Genomic DNA, 23,376 nt, shown 5'->3' with positions numbered 1-23,376 from the left:
GTCTCTCCAGACCCATTTCTGTCTTTTAACACAACTCACATACAGGGGAAATTTGGAATGGCATAGGAACTCTGAATTGTTGATTGTATAAGTGGATTAGAGAGCCACCTAAAGAAGAGAGCATTTTCAACAAATGGTGCTGGTTCAGCTGGAGGTCAGCACGTAGAAGAATGCAGATCGATCCATGCTTATCACCCTGTACAAAGATCAAGTCCAAGTGGCTCAAGGACATCCACATCAAACCAGATACACTCAAACTAATAGAAGAAAAACTAGGGCAGCATCTCGAACACATGGGCACAGAGGAAAATTTCCTGAAAAGAACACCAATGGCTTATGCTCTAAGATCAAGCATCGACAAATGGGACCTTATAAAACTGCAAAGCTTCTGTAAAGCAAAGGGCACTGTCAATAGGACAAAATGGCAACCAACAGATTAGGAAAAGATCTTTATCAATCCTACATTTGATAGAGGGCTAATATCCACTATATACAAAGAACTCAAGAGGTTAGACTCCAAAGAGTAAATAACTATTAAAAATGGGGTACAGAGCTAAAGAAAGAATTCTCAACTGAGGCTGAGAATTAATAAAATGGCTGAGAAGAAACTAAAGAAATATTCAACATCCTTAGTCATCAGGGAAATGCAAATCAAAACAACCCTGAGATTCCACCACACACCAGTTAGAATGGCTAAGATGAAAAATTCAGATGACAGCAGGTGCTGGCAAGCATGTGGAGAAAGAGGAATACTCCTTCATTGTTGGTGGGGTTGCAAGATGGTGCAACCATTCTGGAAATCAGTCTGATGGTTCCTCAAAAAATTGGACTTAGTACTACCTAAGGACTCAGCTATACTACTCCTGGGTATATACTCCAAAGATGCTTCAACATATAACAAGGACACATGCTCCACTATGTACATAGTAGCCTTTTTTATAAAAGGCAGAAGCTGGAAAGAACCCAGATGTCCTTCAACAGAAGAATTGATACAGAAAGTGTGGTACGTTTACACAATGGAGTACTACTCAGCTATCAAAAACAATGACTTCATGAAATTCATAGGCAAGTGGATGTAACTAGAAAATATCATCTTGAGTGATATAACTCAATCACCAAAGAACATACATGATACGTACTCACTGATAAGTCAATATTATTAGCACAAAAGCTCAGAATACTCAAGATACAATTTATAGACCATATGAAGCTTAAGAAGAAGGAAGACCAAAAGGTGGATGCTTCAGTCCTTCTTCGAAGGGGGAACAAAATTTTAGACTTCTAATCTGCAATTGCTTATGATAAATATGCTGATGCTGATTCTAATTTTCCCCTACTTTTAATCCAACAGAAGGAAGGAATGAGACCAGTGAGTACCACAACAATGAGGTTCTTCTGATGATACTAGGGATGTCTCATGCTTCTCCTTTGGTGGTCATTGTTATTAGAGTGGCCTTGCTCTGCAGCATATGACTGAACTCACAAAGATAAAAGGACAATAGGTACTCACAGATTGAGTTGGCAAAATGGTGAGGTAACTAAAACAACCCACTGTGAATTTTATCAATAGATGGACAATATCTACGACTTTAGGTAGGTCACTAAGATGCCAGGCTGTTTACAAGCACGTGGCAATAAGAATGAAGGCACTGCACCCTCCACAGTCTGACCTGTGGCTCCTGTTGACATCCTAACCAGGATCTACTATCCCAGACTTCATTCTGACACAGCTCACAGATATTCTCTCATTCTGACAGTGGTCAACTACAAACCTTACTCATACTACAGTTATATAACAGATAGTGATATTTGGATTACCAGGAGGATCTGTCAGTGACTTCACAGGAGGCACCTCAAAGGGACCTTTCTAATTTAAGCAGCTCATATAAATTATGATAAAGTTAGAAACAAATAAACAAAAGAACAAAAAACTTGGTGGGCTGGTGTATTGAACCAAAAAAGCTAAAAGATATTTTGTGAATTATACAAGCAATAATGATCACAAAAAGAACTTGTCAGCGTCATAGCAAATTAACCAACAATATTATGGTAGCAATACCAATGTTACTTAACAGATTTGAATTGTAAGTGTCAATTACCAATACCACTATATTCATGACTCCATGATTAAAAACCACTGAGAAAGATGCACAGGGGCCTTCTAGAAGCTACATCTTTAACTGTGTTCAGAATCAACTCAGATATAGGAATGAAAAGGTGATGTTGGAAAGATATACATGGTTAGATCTTAATTTTATGATTTAGGATATTCACATTGTGGGTACCTGGCTATCCCTGGGGATAAGGTCAGTTGCCTGGATCAGGAGTCTTAAGCTGTTTACTAGGCTCATTAGTCTTTTCTGGATATAAAATTGATGTGGAGTTTGAATCCTTCCTAATCTCTGACTCCATACAGGAGCATCAATATTTGTGAAAAATACTAAGAAACCCACACATGACTATAACAGATGGTGCTTGCATAATTTCTACTACTTTGGCAACCCATAAACATTCCTTGTGGCTCGCATAGATGTTATTTCCAGAAAAAGAATTGTTCTCAACATTGTTTTTGCCAATGAGTGCCTGTGTTGTGTTGTTGATAAATCTCCTGATACCCCTGGATAAGTATCATAGGGCATTTTCAAAACTCTGGTAGAGGTGATCTGGAGTCAGGCCTAATAGCTGCATAGTGGAACCGTCTTAAGAAGCTACTTTGACCTTTCTGGCAACTACTTACATAGATTTCTGGGATATTGAATTAAAACACTGCCATAGGCAAGCCTGATCAGCATTCTTGCAAAAATAGATGCTTCAGGTTTATTGAAATGTACTTTGGTAATAGTCTGATCATGTTTCACAGGCATTGTTTCAGTTCAAGTGGTATACCAAACTAATGTGGCAATATTTCACATATAAATCAGGAAAAATTGGACATATGTAAGAGGATTTAATTCATAACAACTATCCATGTTAAATTGGCCCACTTCTGTCCCCCACATCAGGTATGTATGTATGTATGTATATATGTATGTATGTATATGAACATACTTATACATTTATTTATTGTGATACTGCAAATTGACTCTAGCACTTCATAAAAACAGGCAATCAACCACTGAGCTACAACCACAGCTGTCTTCATCTTGCTTCCTTGAAATTCTCAAACGTAACTTCAAAATGTGCTGGGCTGGAACATTTTGAGATGTGTGTAGCTGGCTGAAGCAGGGTTGCTCTTTTGTACTCCTCCTTATAAATGTCAGGTCCTTCAATGCTTTGGCCCAGAACACACGGTTTCTAACTGAATAGTAACATGGAAGGTTGTTTTTTGGAGTCCTTCACTTGCACTGCAAGTGGGCATGTAAAGTTGTAACTTGATTTCCTGAGATAAGAGAGCTGACTTCCTTGTGACTTGTCTGTTTCACGTAGCTGATTTTGTGACTGGGCTTTTAGTCTCGAGGGTGTTGTACAAGTCTATAGTCAGTGAACAGAGAGCTTATTTTAGATGCAGTTAGTTCTCAAAATATACCTAGTGTAAACAACCCTAGAAAATAAAATAAATAATTTGATTTTTGCAAAGGAGTAAATGTCTAGAATAGACTTTTCTCATAGAAGAGGCACAATGACCAACTGGCATAGAAAAAAAATCTGTTGAACATTATCAGTCAGAAGAAATTCAAGTGAAGTCATTATTTCTTCCTGATGGGAGAATTTAGAATATTGAAAATACCAAAGTCCTGGTGAGGTTGTGATGAATATGGAATGAAATCGGTAACTGGCAAAGGTGTATCTGGTTGCATCTTAAGGATGTGTTTGAAACCTGGAATAGGGGGGTGTACCCAAGGATCAATGGGGGTAACCTTGGCTATGACTCACAAAATTGGTGATATGGAACCTGAAGAGACCACATCCTATAGCAAGGCAGGATCCCCAATGGAGTGATATGGATGCCACCCACCCTCAATATGTATGACCCCAATTTTATTCTATGATAAAGAAATAGAGAGCAAACAATATTACTATTATTCTATTATGCTTATAGACAAGAATTTAGCATAGCTGTCCTTAGAGGTGCTCCATCATCAGACAGATACAGAGACCCAAAGCAAACAGTGGGTGGTGCTGAGGACTCTTGTGGAAGAGTTGAGGGAAGGGTTGTGACCCAGAGTGGGATAGGAACTCCACAAGAAGACCAACCATCAAGAGTAAACTAACCTGGACCCTTGGTGTTCTCAGAGACTGAACCACCAACCAATGGGCATACATGGACCGGAACTAGGCTCCTGAACATATATAACAGATGTGCACCTTGGTCATCATGTGTGTCCCAAACAACTGGAGCCAAAGCTATAATAAAAGCTGTTGCCGTTATTTGGCTATGTTCTTCTGGCTGGGCTGTCTTCTCTGGTAATCAAACTTTAAGTTTGGCCTATGAAGTTACTAGGACTTGCTATTAGATGGTTCTTTGGCAAATTCCCATGTTCTTCTCTTTTCATATTCATTAATTATCAAGAGAAAACAAGTGGCTTGATCAGACATAGATTCATTATCTTGTAACAAATATACATGATAGAATTTTAATTTTGTAAGACTTTTATACTTTTATGTATGCATTTGTGTTTATACATTCATGTATATGCATGTGTGTATGCTTGCATATGTATATGTGCTTATTATATGTGTTTGGAGTCTGAGAACAGCTCTTGGGGGTCATTTATTTACTTCTACCTTATGGGATTTGAGGGCTGGCCACAGGTCATTAAACCTTCAGGAAAGCATCTCTATTTATGGAAGAAATATCTTACTAGCCCTCAGTTTTTAATTCACTAAAACTTTATTATAAAGAACTGATAAGTAAGAAAATATCACAAAGTGAAATTATCCCAAAGTCTGTATAAATCACTCAACTTCTATACAATTAGAAAAGCCATTCTGATGCTATGGACCTCCGCATTGTGTGCTGTGGTTCACTATTTTATATGTCTTATGCGGTTATCTACATGCAAAACTGAAAGAAAAGTCCATGAGAGAGTTAAAACTAGGAAAAGCTCTGCACCTTCTTGTTTCCATGGCCCGTGTCTATTATCTGCCTTCTGTCCTTCCATGTCCTTTAATATTTACTCTTCCATGAAATAATGATAAGACATCATGGTGGCTTGGGATTATCTTTACTTATTTCAACTACAGTAGTACATCACACATTATACAAAGCATACAAGACATGACGACAAACCACAAAGTTTTATTTCTCACAACTAGAGAGGGTGAAAGGAGTCCTTGAATTTTGGAGGGAGGAAAGAGTAGAAAATAATGTAATTTTATCATATGAAAAATTTAAAAAGCAATTATAAAAAGTTTCACTATTTTTGGCATTTAGTCTTGGTTCTGATCCACAGTTATCTGCCAATAGCCAGGTATGAGTGACTCACTATAAAAGGGGCTGTTTGTCCCCTTCTTACTCTCTTGCTGTCTTGCTTTTACTCTTTTGTTCCTGTTCTGTCCTCTTGCTCCTGCCCCCTCCACACTCTCCTCACCCTCTCTCTCCATGTGCTCATGGCTGGCCCTCCTGCCCCTTCTCTCTCTGCCTTTCAATAACACCAGTCTTTCTTTCAACTCCCCTCCCAAAGCCCCGAACAAACTCTGTTCAGAATTATACCCTTGTGTGGCTGATCTATCATGGGGAAGAAATGCTTCATCAGGAGCAGGCTGAGGCACTCCCTTCCCCACACTATAGTATGCCTTCACCAAACATACCTCTGGTCTCTTTATTTTTATAAAACGCAACATTGATACCCTGACTCAGATTTAGAAACTCAAAGATTTCAAATGGGGAAGGATTATATACATGCATCGAATGTTCTATAAATATTCCCATACACATGAACTCTACATAAAGTATTTGAACTGGTTAATGATATTATAGAAGGAAAGTTCTAGAGTTTTCTGTTTAGAAGTTGGAGAAGAAGAGATGCTGGAGATATAAAACAAGTTTAACATCCTGAAGACTAAAGAACGGGGGCTCTGGTGAAAGTCTCTAACTCTCACAGACCCAAACCCAGAAGCACCAACATCCAATGGTCAAGAAACACAGAGTTCTTATGTAATTTGCTAAAGGAAGGATGAGTAAATCAAGGTGATTTACTCAAGAATTCTAGGAAAAGAGGGACAATATACTTCACAGGGGCAACATTAATAGAGTATCACCAGGTACATGGTTTTTTTTTATTAGACAATGGGTAGGAAAGGAGAGGGAAGGAGGAAAATGTGTATCGAATACTTAAAGTTAATGGGAGTATCTAGGCAGGTTTTCTAAGATTGGGTGAGACGAATCACTTCAAATAGAAAAACTAATTAATCACAGGCACTTAGGAATTTTTAGGCTGATTACTAGGCTCAGAAAGAACCACATACTGAGGTTGAAATCTTCAGGGTGAAGGGACTTAAAACGAGAAAGAACTGAGTGTACACATAATTAAATACATGGATTAAGGACAACAACCGCTGGACAAGGACAGAAGGTGGAAACGGATTCACCTTATTATGATTAGAATTATAACAAGATTTGCTCAAGAAGAGAGGAAAAAGTGTGAAATGACGCCTTCTTTTCATTTTTCTTCTATTCATACTTTCAGTGCACCTAATGATATCCAATCACATCTACGAGCCTCTCGGGACCAACACAAACATTATTCTCTTCTGGAAACACTCTTACACGCACACCTAGGAACAATAATTTACTGACACCAAGCAGCTAATTTGAGTCATGTTGACTCATGAATTTGATTCATGATATCATGCTATCTTCTAAAAGCCAGAATGTTTGCTGAAATACTTGTTCTGAACTTTCTGGTAATTCTGGTCCAGGCTTAATGCTTTAGCTTGCTGCATGATAGAACTTGAACAAGTCTGCACACACCCTTTCTTTCATTCTCAAACTTGGTCCACAATAGGCAGAGTTTGTTAACCTAGGCAATAATACTTAGTGATGATATTAGCATGAGTTTTGACTGGATATCAAGTAACTTTCTATAATCCTGTTAGAAAATATTGCAGCTACAAAAGATTACTTCAAGAATTATCCAGGGCTTGAATTTAGACCCTGATGCCCTAAAACTATTTCGTGATGATATTAATACCACAGAATGAAGAAACACTGCAGGGAATTTAAATTACATGTTATTAAACAGTACCTCACCTGACGAATTTCAACATCTCTTTCAGAATCTGTTACTAAACAAGTTAGAACTGGCACTGTAATGTTTGAATAAGTATCAACTTCACTTCACATCGTGAGAATAGTTGTATTTATCTGTGAGGGTTCCCAGTGTGTACTCATTCTATGGCTTTTTATTCAGTATCATGGAAATATTTTAACATGTGCACTTGGAAGAGTCCGGGATAGCATGGGATTCAAAGCTCTCTGTGTGGGGCTGCTTTGTGTTAGCTTTTTATCTTATATTTATACACCCATGCCTGACAACATTGAAGAAACCTGGAAAGTAATGGCCCTGGATGCAGTTGCTAAAACTTGTAACCTTGTGGTAAGTAATAGAAAACTTTTGAGTATTTTGACAAAACTACTGATATTATAATAGAAGCATTACTTTTTAAAGAATATTGTTAACTTGATTTTCACTTGCATTCTAAGAAAAATAAACCTGGTCCCATAATTATATTTTAGCATAAAGATATTAATTATTGTTAACAGTACTTGTTTAATATTAAATTAGAAGTTTTCATATCTCCATATCTTCTTCTAATGTCTGTCTCCAATTCTAAACTGCCGGAATTCTGGGGTTATCTTAGAATATACAGAATGAATATAAGTCCAATAATTATTCCTGTATAGTCAGAAACTAGTACTTTTGATGCTGTTATATATATTTTGATGCTTTATTTGCATATACATAGCTCTCCACTTCTCCACTGTCTTCTAATTGTATAGTTTATATTAGAGGAAAAAGATATTCAGAAGAGCGTGCAAAGAGAATAAAAGCTGAAATTTGAGCTCAAGCTGCATGATTCAACTGTGCTCTTGTATGTGCAAAGTGGGCCCTCGTAGAAATGTTCTTTAATGGCTCTAACAGATGGCGGGTGAAAATCCTAGGCTGCAAAATCAGTAGCTGATCAGAAGTGACATCATTTTCAGGTATAAAAGAAAGAGGCACAAGCTCTATGACATAGCATTCTCCAACTGATGCTCTCTGAATCTCCATGTCTTTCTTCCACAGTTCTCTTTTTCAAAAGTACTAATTCTTTGATTGAAGAATGAATACATGAGCCAGCCCATGTCAGTTCTCTTGTGATTATTTCACATGTATTTAAACCCCAGGGTGAGAAATATGCATGCTTTTATCAAAATTACAACTTAATCTGTTAAAACATACCATTTTAATAGGATGCTTTTACTTTCTTAGCTTCACATGTTCCCAACCATTATGTATATATCACTAAAATATACACTTTATGTATTTGCTGTTATGAATTATTATACTGTACTTTTAAAATTATAATAGAAGAGATAAAATAGTAATTAAAGTTCATCCTGGAAAACTTAAGACTCTTTAATAATTTTAGCACTGAATCACAATTTAGATTACAAAGACAATAAAACTTTGATTTTTATCATATGAAAGCAAAACTAAAGTTCTTTATAATAAAGCCTTGATGAAATATGTGCATTATTGTGAAATCATACGCTGTTTAGAACGAATTTTGTAAAATGTCCACACATAATCTTGAGAAAATTCCTTCTAAAATAAAATTAAGATATAAAATCTAGAGTATTATCACATTGTTTATTTTATTATTTCATCTTTTACATTGTTGTTATTAAAAGAAAAGTGCATAATGTTTAAAATCTGTCTTGTTTTTATAGGCCACATTATGTGATAACATAGGTCTTATGAAATATGAAGATGTATTAGCAATTTTAGCATCAGCACACTTTACAAAACCAGTTTCAGATGAAAACGTTACAGTGATTGACACAGACTTTCGTGACATCCCTGTTCGTCTGTACTTACCAAAGAGGAAGTCCGAAAGACAGAGACCAGCTGTGATTTTCATTCATGGTGGTGCCTTTGTCTTGGGAAGTTATAGTAAGTGTATTTTGATATGTTTGTTATTGATATATTTATATTGAAATCATTGCTGTGTACCAATGTGTCAACAGACATTTCTCAGTACAATGTTGGTTTGAGTAATGTGTGTATGCTAACAGAGTTACATTGGAATGTATGGGTCATAGTTCACCCTCTTTTTTATATATACATTGGTAGTAAAACAACCAAGTAGAAAAAAGATGCCTGTGTTAGAAATTAGAGTCTTAAAGTAACATACAGATATCTTAAACTTGAAAGTACAAATAGTAAACTTGGAATTTAGAGTTAAATATCTTAATCACATCAATTAAATAAACACTTAGTATAATGTGAGACAGGTATTTGATTGTTAGATATGAAATAATATAGCTGCTGCCATGCTATAGCCAAACTTTGTTCAAGTGGTGGAGTATGATATAACAATATCAAGGATTAGAAAACAGAGCATAACTTTGTACTACAATTATAGAACTGATATGGAGCTGAGGGGTTAGTTCTTGCCTGGAAGTGAGTGGAGTAGCTAAGACAGACAGACTGACGGAATCTTAAACACAGACCAGTTTAGACGTTTGATGACATGGATTCACTACACAGAAAAGTTTGGGATATTGCACTTCACGATGTAACAAACAGGTGGTAGCACTCCTGCCCTCAGTGAAACTGTACTTAATTATAATATCCAGTATTTCATCTTCATAATTTGTGAACATTTTAAGATAAGCAAAAAGGCTACTGTGGAAAGCTGGGCATGCAAATGAATGAGCAAGTTTCTTCATGTTTTAGTTGTGAAGGAACAAATAGATTAAGAAATATTTTCAGTCCCATGGTTGGCTGGCAGCTGGCAGAGCCTCTCAGAGGACAGCCATAATAGGCTTCTGTCAGCAAACACTTCTTGGCATCAACAACAGTGTCTGGGTTTGGTGTCTGCAGATGGGATGGATCCCTAGGATGGAGCAGTGGATCAGTCTCTGCTCCACCCAAGGGAGTTAGGTGAGGAACTAAAGGAGCTGAAGGCATTCTTAACCTCATAGGAAGAACAACATCATCAACCAACCATATCCCCCAGAACTGCCAGGGACTAAACCACCAACCAAAGAGTACACGCGGAGGGACACATGCCTCCAGTAACGTTGGTAGCAAAGGTTTGCTTTATCTGACATCGGTGGAAGTGGATGTCTTGTAAAGGCTTGATGCCCCAGCTTTGGGGAATGCTAGGGCAGTGAGGCAGGAGTGGGTACATGGGTGGATGGGAGAGCAACCTCTTAGAATCAGGTGGAAGGGGTGACAGAATAGGTGGTTTTTAGAGGGCAAACCCCAGAAGGGGGCTAACATTTGAAATATAAATAAATTACCAGTGTTTATATATATTTTCAAAGTCCCACACTTAGAAACGGGAGAAAGCAAAGGACCTCTGAGCAGAATCCAGAGGATTAAGGCTCCTGCTGAGCCGCCCATGCATGCTCTCAGTGTTGCTGGAAAATGCCACCTCTTAGAAGCAGTTAGGCCCTCAGTTTTGCTTCAGTGACATTTTTTTTTCTTTTTTTCGGAGCTGGGAACCAAACCCAGGGCCTTGCCCTTGCTAGGCAAGCGCTCTACCCCTGAGCTAAATCCCCAACCCCTTCAGTGACATTTCTAATTTGCCATCCTGTTTCCAACCTCACCTGCTCCTTCTGGATCATAAGTGCATATGTTTGGTATCTCCCAGTCCTCCTCTCTCTTTACCTGTCTATATTGTCTGAAACTTATTGGCATCTTATTGATCCCCTCTTCATTACTCATCCCGGGATAAGACATGTTCATCTTTTGGTCAAGATGAGTCTCTATTTTACCAGGAATTATATTTCCTTCCAAATCATCACCTGATTTGTGTTTCTTCTACCTGCAATTGTACGTCCTCTTTTGGTTCCTAAGTATGCGCTGTCTTTTCTACCTTGACCTCTCTCAGTCCCCGGTCATGCTAATTATTTCTTTAACATTCTTTATTTTCTGAGACTTGTTTCAACTCAATTTCAGATATTCTAATACTTCTTCCAAGAGTTTTATGGAGTATGTTGGTAACAAGTTACGGACAATCGTTTTCTTGAGCTCTGACAGTGTTGTCTGTGACCATAAAAATGATTACAGAGCTCCAATCAACTGATCAACCAATCAATCAACCAACCAATCAAATTCACAGTTCTAGCACTTTCACGACTCTTCTGTGTTTCCATTGTTTGCAGAACCATGCTATATTTCTTTCTTTCATTTCATTTCAGAGATAGCAGCCTATGATGATCTGAACAGACTGACTGCAAACAAGCTCGACGCTGTTGTTGTGGGAATAGAGTAAGATAAAATTGATTCTTCTAGCCACAGTCCATGCATTCACAACATAACTTGGTCTATTCAGAGCTGTCACCCAACCAACAATACACATATCCTATAGATTTTTATTTATATTATTTTTATATATTTTTATGTCAACGCAGCCTCAAATACATCAGTATTTACTTTGAATTCTTCCATTTTAGTTAATAGTGTGAGGGTAGAATAATAAGCATATTTTTTTCAGTTATGACCTTTCTTAGAATATGAACTCCAGGATTCTCAAGTGTCTCATTTATCCACAAGTAAAATTAAAGTTCTCACTCATGTACAAGAAGGTATACGCTTGAGATATATGCTTGAGATATTGGAATTTATTTGATCTGTTTATAAACATTGCATTGTACGCCATTCTAACTCTATTAGGTAATACTATTTTCATATATAGAACATATCAAGACATTATCCAAATGATAAGTCTTAATATTCACACAGCAAACTTTTGCTGAAATTTAAATATTATACCAAATATATGAGCAAATACTTAATTTTAGGACTTCATATCTATCTACTGTGCTACTGAAATTCTCAGTAACAGTACTGAAAAATCATGGTGTATCTCGCCAACTCTATAGTGAAGAAATAGACTTAGAGCCAATACCTGAATCTATTACCAATAAGTTCTAGTTAATTGGTGAGACTTAGGATTCAAAGTAGGGCCAGCATATCAGTGTATCTGGTGGTAAGAGTGAGATATTTCCTTGCATAACTTTAACAAGGGTTTTGTTGTGGTTTTGCTTGATTTACCTTTAAAGCTACAGACTTGCTCCCAAGTATCCTTTCCCAGCTGCCCTTGAAGACTGTGTTTATGTGATCAAGTTCTTTCTCCAGGAGAAAGTTCTTGCAAAATACAGAGTGGATCCCTCACGCATCTGCATTATGGGAGACAGCTCTGGGGGTACCTTGGCAGCAACAGTGACTCAACTGGTATGTTGTATTATATATGTTTTAATCCTAATGCAAAAGAAGCTGTGTTTGAATTACTTTTATACTGCTATCTCTAAAATTTGACTTAAACAAGGATGATTGTCCATTTTGCATGATATTGCTTTGGATATGAATTTATTATCTAATGCTAAGGACAGCTTTTAAAATCCTACATTTTTTTAAATTTTATTTTTCTTTGATATTTTATGTGTCTTAGTCAGAGTTTCTATTTCTGTAGAAACAACATGACCAAGAAGCAAGTTGGGGAGAAAAGGGTTTATTCAGCTTACACTTTCACTTTGGTCTTCATAACCAAAGTCAGGACTGGAACTCAAGCAAGTCAGAAAGCAGGAGCTAATGCAGAGGCCATGGAGGGGTGTTTTTTACTGGCTTGCTTCCCCTGGCTTGCTCAGCTTGCTCTCTTGTAGAACCCAGGAATACTAGCCCAGGGAAAGCGCCACCCACAATAGGTCTTCCCACCTTGATCACTAGTTGAGAAAATGCCTTACAGCTGGGTCTCATGGAGGCATTTCCACAACTGAAACTCCTTTCTTCAGCTTATGTGAAGTTGACACACACAAAACCAGCCAGTACATTATGTATTAATATTTCAAATGTTATCCCCTTTCCTCCCTCTCCCTGCTTCTATGAGGATGCTCCCACACCACCCACCCACTCCAACCTCAACATCCTGGCATTCCCTACATTGGGAAAATGAGCCTTCACAGGACCAAGGGCTTTTCCTCCTATTGATGCTGGACAACACCATCCTCTGATACATATGTGGCTGGAGTCATGTGTCCCATCATGTGTACTAATTGATTGGGGGTCTAGTCCCTGAGAGCTCTGGTGGGGTCTGGTTGTTTGATATTGTTTTTCTTCCTATGGGGTTGCACACCCCTTCAGCACATTTAGTCTTTTCTCTAACTCCTCCATTAGGGTCCCCTTGTTCAGTTCAGTGGCTAGCTGCAAGCATCCTCACCTATTATCAGTAGGGCTTTGGCAGAGAGCCTCTCAGGGGACACCCATATCTGGCCTCTGTCAGTAAATACTTCTTGGCTTCAGCAATATTGACCGGGTTTGGTGGCTGCATATAGGATAAATTCCCAAGTTGGGCAGGAGAGATGGTTCAGTCATTAAAGGCTAGGTTCACAACCAAAAATCATAGATTTTTAAATGGTTGGAGGAAGGGTCTGGGCATTGAACCCAGGGCTGTGTATTTGCCAGGCAAATACTCTTCCAAGGACTATGCAACCTTCTCTTTTAATCTTGTTTTAAAACAGGCTTTTGATGAGATTCCACGAAGTGGTCTGTATTATGTTCAGGTCTTGAACTTGTAAGCTTCCCACCCTAGCAACTCAAGAACCAAGTATTAGAAAACTGTAATAAAAACTCAGGCTTACTATGAAAGTATTAGGTAAAAGTTCACCAATTGCAATGTCTTGCTCTATTCATTTCATTATGGAATTTTGCTGTTGCTGTTGTTCATATTTTCTGCATTTACATAGAAATATATAAAGAATTTACCATTTTTTTTGTAATTATAGCTGAAGAGCATATTAGTACTTTTCTCCTCTGAAACTAAACATTCAGCAAGAAGCAAATACAGGGAAGAACTTATACTGGCTCCTGGAACGTTAAGTGCATCATAGCAGCAAAGGCATCACAGTGGTAGTTGACTATAGCTGTGGCAGTGGGAGGGTGAGGCTGCTTGCCATTACCTCCCAAGTCAAGCAGTCTGGTGACATGATTTCTTGTATTCAGCCTCAACCAATATGGAGGCACCTCCAAACTCAAGATGAAATTTATCCCTTAATTCCCTGTGAAATACCATCATAGACACTCCCAGAGATGGGCTCCAATCTCTATCTCCTACATGATTCTAAATCTAGGCCAGTGGATATGATGTATAACCATGACAATGTGTAAACATGTAGATATTCATAAATAACACCAGAGGACATATCATGCTTAGAAGAATTCCTACTCTAATAAAATTAAGTCACCACATAATGGATTCTTGCTGAGTAGAGCCAAATAATCACTATCAAATCGGTAATATTTTGAAAGGCAATCTCAATTCAACAGATGATTCAAAATCCCACAAATGCTTTTGTAGAATGAAATGAATATTCTGTACCCTTTTTATTATATAGACTGACTTCTTTTTGTAAAGTAGATATAGTCTCTACTATATTTGTTTGTACTATAATAGTTTGTATTGATTGAATTTTACTGAAATATTTATGTTTTCTTTACTTTAATCTTACTATCCAATCAGTAATATGTTTCTTCTTCAAGACAAAGTAATTTATTTTATGAAACCTATCCATTTTTCAAACTACTATAAAAATCCCAATGAAATGCAATCTTGTATTACCTAAAAACATTCAAAAATTTTCTTGAATCATTTTAATGTTTAGTTTGATGGAATCATTAGTGTACAAAAAGGTTCTCAAGTAGGTAATGGCCTTCTCATAGAAAAACACAAGTAGATGTACAAAAGTAGATTACATAAGGTATGTGTTTTGTGGTATGAAAAACAGAACATTATTATTTCATTTATTAAGGACAAAAAGTTTCTTGGGATTCTGATTCCTTGCATATTAAGTCTTACTGTATAAACAGAATGTTTTGACCAGTGGAAAACAATAATAACGTTAGTATGGAGAAACATTGTTTAACACTGTTCATAGACACTAGAAGCATATATATTATATATATTATATCAATATAATATATATAATATATTCAATAGAATATATACTCAATTCTCAATCATATTGCCAATAATCTTATTTTACATACAGATGATATATCTTTCATTAACAATAAATTATAATATTTTGCTGCATAAGTAAAAAGTACATGCAATGTAGTGCCCTAAGGTACTTATTTGTTGTTTTCTTTCCTAATTTGTTTTACAGAACTTTTTCCTTTCCCATTGATAATTATTATTTCTTCACACACATACTGAGCTTCACTTATGTTGGGACTTTAAGACACTGTGTATATTTTCAATGAAAAAATATACGCCTCATTTTTAAGTTTTCTGTCATCTTTCATAAGGAAATGTTTAACTCATGAACGCTATTGTGGGTTTTACTTGGCAACACAATTGAAACACACAAGCCTGGTCCTCTGCTCGTCAGTGTGATCCACTATTCTATTAGGCTCCATTGTACAGTGACAGATAACAGAGAAATTACTAAGACTACAGCAGCTGCACTTGTAACTGAGTCTCATGTCCATCTTGAAACAGAACTTGCAATAAGACCTTGGCTGTCTTATTTACAAAATATTTTCTAATGTATCATAAGAAAAGAATGGCAATATTTTAAACTGAGTGGCTGAAAATGAAAAAAAAATGTATTAGAGATTTAAAATGTGACACTTTATTAGGGAGCAGCACTGTGCACCCCTAAGTTCACAAAGTTACAACTAGTCATTTAAAAAAGTGAAAATGTGATGAATGGCTTAGTTAAATTAGACAGAAGGACAGTTACATGTTGTGATGACTCAGAAAGTGTCAGAGGTAAAAAAGTAAGGAAAAAAATAGAGTTTTGAATAAAAAGAGACTACCGTGTATTTAACTGATTAAGTTTTAGGCATAATATACACAGTTTTTGGCTGGGTGGGTATGGCCTACAGCTTTAATTTCAGCACTCATGAGGCAGAGACAGGCAAGATTGGAGTTCGAAACATGCCTGAACCACAGAGCAAAGTCCAGGATAGCCAGACCTACATAGAGAAACAAATCTCTCTCTCTCGTTCTGTGTCTAATTATATACATATGTATATATCTCTCTCGATATATATCTACATGTACAATTAATAAATAAATTCAATACTAACAAAATTTTATTTATTATAAAATGTAAAATAAAATAATATACATAATTAATTATATATGACAGCATATAGTTATATTGGAAAGATATTATATAAAATATATTATGTTTTACAATATATAATTATATATTTACAATATATAATTATATATTGTAAAACATTATATATACTAAATATATATGAATAATACATAAGTATATAAAAATAAAATATATAATTATATATTACATGTATTATGTAATTATATACTTATGTACTTATATTTAGTTTTATATATTATATATATTTATGTTTGTTTTTTGAGACAGGGTTTTTTTTTTTTTTTACATTTTTTTTTTTATTAACTTGAGTATTTCTTATGTACATTTAGAGTGTTATTCCTTTCCCGGTTTCCGGCAAACATCCCTTCCCTCCCCCCTTCCTTATGGGTGTTCCCCTCCCACCCTCCCCCCATTGCCGCCCTTCCCCCTACAGTCTAGTTCACTGGGGGTTCAGTCTTAGCAGGACCCAGGGCTTCCCCTTCCACTGGTGCTCTTACTAGGATATTCATTGCTACCTACGAGGTCAGAGTCCAGGGTCAGTCCATGTATAGTCTTTAGGTAGTGGCTTAGTCCCTGGAAGCTCTGGTTGCTTGGCATTGTTGTACATATGGGGTCTCGAGCCCCTTCAAGCTCTTCCAGTTCATTCTCTGATTCCTTCAACGGGGGTCCCGTTCTCAGTTCAGTGGTTTGCTGCTGGCATTCGCCTCTGTATTTGCTGTATTCTGGCTGTGTCTCTCAGGATCGATCTACATCCGGCTCCTGTCGGTCTGCACTTCTTTGCTTCATCCATCTTGTCTAATTGGGTGGCTCTATATGTATGGGCCACATGTGGGGCAGGCTCTGAATGGGTGTTCCTTCAGTCTCTGTTTTAATCTTTGCCTCTCTCTTCCCTGCCAAGGGTATTCTTGTTCCCCTTTTAAAGAAGGAGTGAAGCCTTCACATTTTGATCATCCGTCTTGAGTTTATTTTGTTCTAGGCATCTAGGGTAATTCAAGCATTTGGGCTAATAGCCACTTATCAGTGAGTGCATACCATGTATGTCTTTCTGTGATTGGGTTAGCTCACTCAGGATGATATTTTCCAGTTCCAACCATTTGCCTCAATTTCATAAACTTCGTTTTGATAGCTGAGTAATATTCCATTGTGTAGATGTACCACATTTTCTGTATCCATTCCTCTGTTGAAGGGCATCTGGGTTCTTTCCCAGCTTCTGGCTATTATAAATAAGGCTGCGATGAACATAGTGGAACATGTGTCTTTTTTATATGTTGGGGCATCTTTTGGGTATATGCCCAAGGGAGGTATAGCTGGATCCTCAGGCAGTTCAATGTCCAATTTTCTGAGAAACCTCCAGACTGATTTCCAGAATGGTTGTACCAGTCTGCAACCCCACCAACAATGGAGGAGTGTTCCTCTTTCCCATCCCCCTCGCAGCATTTGCTGTCACCTGAGTTTTTGATCTTAGCCATTCTCACTGGTGTGGGTGAAATCTCAGGGTTGTTTTGATTTGCATTTCCGAGACAGGGTTTTTTTAAGTATATACTGTACACACCCACCCACACACACACATTCACACATTCATTGTTTAACATAAGGTGAGGATTTATTACTGGTCAGTTGGGACAACTATAAATTGCTTTTTGAGTTTAGGAATTGAGTCTCTTGACCTGGCATAACAATATAAACACAGGTATATATGATTATGGTAACAATTAATGACTTACTAAACTACATGAAATAGTTATTGTCAGAATGCTAAATCTTGTAGTTTTAGCTTGAAAAATGTCACTAACTTTCCAGAGTTTGATCCTTCAGCTGATTGAGAAAAAGCAAATCTGTTCTATGAGTTGAACTAAGACAGCTTAGAGCCTTGAATGCTAAATTAGCAAAAAGCATGAGGAAATATTTAGGGATATTACATTTAAATTACTGCAAAATGAAGTTACTGAGGCTTCAAAGCTTCATCAAGTAAGGAGCCAGACCCATATGGACACACATACTTATAATAAATAAATAATAATCTTAAAGGTTTTTAATGCACTTAGATTATAAGACCAAATAACCAAATATGATAAGAGATTAGGAGCATGCTACCTCAGGAACTCCTCTCTGTTGTGCTGAGATGCTGAAGAATGCATGGCTCCTACCGACATCGTGTCCTTCTGCTCCACTCTGTGTACCCTGTGTCACCTTTGCTTTAGTGCCACCCAAACTGTCTTTACATTTTATTGTAGTGGCTACCGAAATAGAGTTAGGATGCCTGCAAGAAATGTCTGCAACTAAGCCAAGCAATTTTGCTCACCTTATTTATTGTAGACCTCTTTACAAGATCATAATTTTTCAGGGGTTGGGGATTTAGCTCAGTGGTAGAGCGCTTGCCTAGCAAGCGCAAGGCCCTGGGTTCGGTTCCCAGCTCCAAAAAAAAAAAAATCATAATTTTTCTAGTTGAGGAGACAGGAATCAGTCTTAAAGGTGTACTGTTTTTCTATTCAAGGTTATGGTATCAGGGTAATAGGACAGAAGCTCTCAAAGATTATACAGAATGTAAAATCATTTTCTTTTCTGTTGTAAGGGTGACACACTTTCCAAAAAGTACAGGTTGGAGTCACACGAGGCTGTTACATGTGAAAAGATTATGAGAATAGAAATGTGGCCACCAAGTCTCCTTTCTGTGATTCAAGGGCCAGATGTTTTGGGTCCAGTTAGACCCTCTGACCCATCTGACTTGACAAGGTTAAAACATGCATTGCTGTCCTTCATCAGGAGTTCAGTGTCCTGGATAAATGTGGACACTGACAATTCTTTAGCAATTGTCTTCTTCAGTGAAAATGGACCTTTAACGTGACACCATTATCTCTATAGGTGATTTGGCATAGGAACTCTGAAATTTCCTTAGTGCACTGAAAGCTACTATTTTAAGGTTTATAATAAATATGTAGATATTAATATTTGTGCTGTCTTTATTCAAAAACCTTTTAATAATATTAAAAATGATTACTTAGCGGTAAAGACATATATTCACAACATAAAGTCTTCAACTACTTCTGAGAATTAGTATGTTTTTGCTACTTTTATTCTCACAGTCTTCATTTAATGTCTGCATATTGGGGTCACATATTTGCATGAGTGTTTGAACAAGACTGTGCATTTTCAAGTGTGTGCTCATAAACATAGAAGCCAGAAGTTAACACTGGCTGTCAACATATTTCCCTATCAGAGTTTTGAAACTGGGTCTCTCATAGAGCCTGGAGAACACTGAGCAATCTAGATTGGCTGCCTCATTAATTTCAGGGATTCCCTGGTGCTAATAGGTAATAGGAGGTATATATTACATGCCCATCTGTACTCAAGTAAGCAAATCCTTTACTGACTAAGCTACCATCTCAATCCTTGCTCCAATTAATTTCTCATTTTTCTTCTGTATTTCAATATAAAATTAAAAGGTTAAATTAAGCTTTAACCTTGCTGTTTCTCAATACAATTGTGTGTGAACTCACTTGGGGACAGCACTTCTGCTACATATGAAGGAGCTACCACATGTCTTTGCCTCAGCTTTTTATTATGCTTGCCAGTAGATTTTTCTACTAATCTGAAAGGCTGCAGTTTATTTATAAAATTTCCATTCCAAAGTTATTGTGAAGAATAAAGACCATGGGAAAAAACTCTTAGAAATTTTTTTCTTCCTGAACTTGCAGGATCTCCCTTCTATTGTGCTCTGATATGGATTTGATCAGATAATTAGCCTTGTGATGAGCTAATGAGATTTCATGGAATTTTGTCATGTTTTTTGGAAGTGCTTTATGAGGTCAAGGCCTTGAGAGCACTTTTCATAGCTTGGAATTTACTAAAGATTGCCAGCACCTACAATCATTGTTGCAGAACTGCCGTAGAAGCTGGTGCTATTGAAGTACTCATGCTCACAGGTAAAGGTTAGGCTCACTGCTGTGCAGTGTACAAAAAGAAAAGAATGTAGCTGCAGACTCATGACTCCTCTTATTTGATAAGAAGCAGAGACTTCATATCTTTTTCTCATCTTCTGATTTTCATAAATTATTCTCTATATTGTGTATCACACCAGACTACTTAGATAAGTGCTAAATGCTTTCTTAAGCATGCCAAGGCCCATTAGACTTCAATTTATATGTAAGCATTGTCAATTGTATTTCATTATATTTATAGATATTACACATTATATTACTCAGATGAAAAATTCTTTTGGGGAAACTAGAGATGGTAACACATGGTTATTATTGTAGCAATTCAGAGACTGGAACAAGTGGACACTATGTTCTAGAACAACCCTGAGATGTTCAAAATGACTTTATTAAAGAAAACCACAATAGCCGAATTTCTAAAAACAAATAAACATGAACAAACCAATATTATAGATAAAATCTTGTCATCCTCATTAAGATGCTACTGATCATCTTCCTGTTTGGTTGCCATGTGTGAATAAATGTGTGTGCAACAGAGTGTGTTTTTGTTTCTATATGGATTAAGCATGGGAGCACTGTCTTGTCTCTAAAGTAGTGACTAAATGGATAAGAAAATTGACGAGAGATTCAGATGATTTTATTTACTTCTAGCTACTAAAATGAAATTGTCGGTCCTTTTGTTTGAAACCTATTAATTCATTAGATTTCATTATTTTTCTAGCTACAGAATGATCCAAACTTCAAAGATAGAATTAAAGCACAAGCCTTGATGTATCCAGGCCTACAGTTACTTGACACTTTGTTACCATCCCATCAAGAGTATCAACATGGTCCAATTCTGACCAGGGAGATGATAATTAAGTTGGTGTGCCTATATGTGACTGAAGACCAAGCTCTACCCCAGGCTGCACTGAGGAACGAGCACATGCCTGAAGAATCGAGACACCTATTCAAGTTTGTTAACTGGAGTGACTTCCTTCCTGAGAAGTACAAAAAGAACCATGTTTACACTGAACCAGTTCTTGGAAAATTGAATGTTTCCTATCCAGTACTTGTGGATAGCAGGTTGTCGCCTTTGCTAGTCAATGACTCACAGTTACAGAGTTTGCCATTGACATACATTGTCACTTGTGAACATGATCTCTTAAGAGATGACAGTCTCATTTACATCTCACGGCTTAGAAATGTTGGGGTTCAAGTTACTCATGAGCATATAGAGAAAGGAGTACATGGAGTCCTATCATTCACCAGGGCTCCAGTGTTTTTAAATTTAGGATTAAAATTAAGAGATAAGTATATTAACTGGTTAGAAGAAAATCTATAAGTCAGTGAAGCATGTAGCTGCGTAATCAATAAAGAAATCTGACTGTTAAACTTTGAACTATTGTATGATGAATGGGCACAATATTAATTGGCTAGTGGATAAAGCTACATTTCAATTTGAGTAAAGGTTACTGTATATGTTTGCTAAAGTTACTTCACTTATTCCATCTTAGAAATATTGCTAAAATGAGGCAACATTTCATTATCTGTTTTAATTACCATTTGTTGTGAAAAATATACTTTGAGTATTCAAAAATGGGAGAAGAATGGAAAGCATGTCTTTCATTACATGGGAACATTTTTGAGATTCATGGCAGTGAATAAACCAAATTTGGGATATATTGTGTGAAAAAATAATTTAAAATAAAAATGGAATGGAGTCATGAGTAGTAGGTGGGTTAACACATTATTCTCTAGTAGACCAGAGTCAGAAAGGCGATCAGGTAGACATATCTCTGTGAGTTCAAGGCCAGGTTGGTTTATGTAGCTAGTTGTAAGACAACTACTGCTATTTAGTGACACAATGTTCCAAACCAGTGAATAAGAAAGAAGAGTAAAGAAACCACGAATGAGGAAAAAGTGTGATAGACACAACTGTAATGACATTTGTATGAACTGAGCAGTATACTATAATTCTGCTATACTTTTTGCAATCATGTGTTCTCTATTCATTGTCATAATCTGCTCAAGGTGAATTAAGTTAGTTGTTCTTTTTACACACTTCTCATCAAGTCTATATTCTGCTTTTCATAAGAACAATGTGTATATTGGAGGAAGTTTACTTGATCATGAACTGTTCCTAAAGTTTGAACATTTGTGCCTTACACTTTTGTAAGATCAAACTTGATGGAAACTTGTCTGAATTGTATTTATTGTGGGATAACACCTCTTAATGCGTGATGGTAACTATTGATTGTAAGTAGGACTATTTATAGTATTATTTTGAATTTTTGTAATGAAGCATTGTGCACACAGAGATTGCATAACCAGAGAGTTAAGTTAGTGGATGATCTCCAGACATGTTTGTTTCCCTGCAATGATAGAATACATCCTCCCATTAAAAAAAAATCAACTCCTAAATAGCTACATTTCTACTCAGAAACATTAAAATTACTGTTTAATTTTCTCATATCCTGGTGATTCTTCTGCTTGTGTATATTTCTTTGATAGTTTTGATGCATTTTTCTTAATGTTGAATAAATTTTATTTAATGGAAATTAAATATGTCTTGTGAATTTATTTGGTAATCTAATCTTCATCTCCAAATATATTTGCATTAATGTTTCTCTGCAGCTTGAGAAGTTTTGTTCATCTTGACTATGATTACTTCATTGTTGTCTTAGTATTCACCATAGGAGATTTTTCCTTGCCATTCAGACACTAAAATTGCTTAAGAAGTTTCTTTGCTGTTGTTGGTTAAGCATAATTTTGTAAGTATCGTCACTCTTAATTGTTTCAATTTGGAAAAAGACAAAATATTGGTCATGATATCAAGTCAAACTAGTTGAAAATTGCTTCACTTCATTAAGTATTAATCACAAATGAGGGAGAATTAGAAGGACAGAGGTAGACACGACAGGGAATGCAGGTTTTCTCAGTTGACAGCTCTTTGTTTCAGAAGGCATTTGAGGAAGATACTTGGAGAAGGGCTGGAAGAAGGTACTTAAAAATAGCCAATAGAGGAAAGGTGAGGACACAGAGTCCTATAAACCACCAATGCAGAGCCTCATTGGCAGAATTGCCACTTAGGGAGACAATAAGAAGACTATTTGAAGTAAATCTATTACTTCTTTTTCTCCATGGCTTGATGTTATATCATCCGTGGACATTCAA

At 36.6% G+C, this 23,376-nt stretch overlaps 1 protein-coding gene across 2 annotated transcripts; it reads left to right on the top strand.

The window, feature by feature from the left end:
• The first annotated feature begins 7,400 nt into the window (after positions 1 to 7,400).
• On the top strand, positions 7,401 to 21,544 carry LOC116895481 (arylacetamide deacetylase-like 2). Of its 2 annotated transcripts, none has more exons than XM_032896741.1 (5): positions 7,401 to 7,535; positions 8,876 to 9,098; positions 11,357 to 11,426; positions 12,221 to 12,392; positions 20,942 to 21,544. In XM_032896741.1, the coding sequence occupies exons 1-5, from the start codon at positions 7,401 to 7,403 to the stop codon at positions 21,542 to 21,544; spliced, it is 1,203 nt and encodes a 400-aa protein (XP_032752632.1). The 2 variants fall into 2 exon arrangements, with proteins under 2 accessions (XP_032752632.1, XP_032752631.1); XM_032896740.1 differs by having other exon boundaries at positions 7,401 to 7,538.
• Positions 21,545 to 23,376: the final 1,832 nt, after the last annotated feature.

Source organism: Rattus rattus, chromosome 3, assembly GCF_011064425.1.
Source record: "Rattus rattus isolate New Zealand chromosome 3, Rrattus_CSIRO_v1, whole genome shotgun sequence".
Taxonomy (NCBI): Eukaryota; Metazoa; Chordata; class Mammalia; order Rodentia; family Muridae; genus Rattus; species Rattus rattus.
The sequence above is the reverse complement of the archived record's forward strand: the minus strand, read 5'-3'. Positions and strand labels throughout refer to the sequence as shown.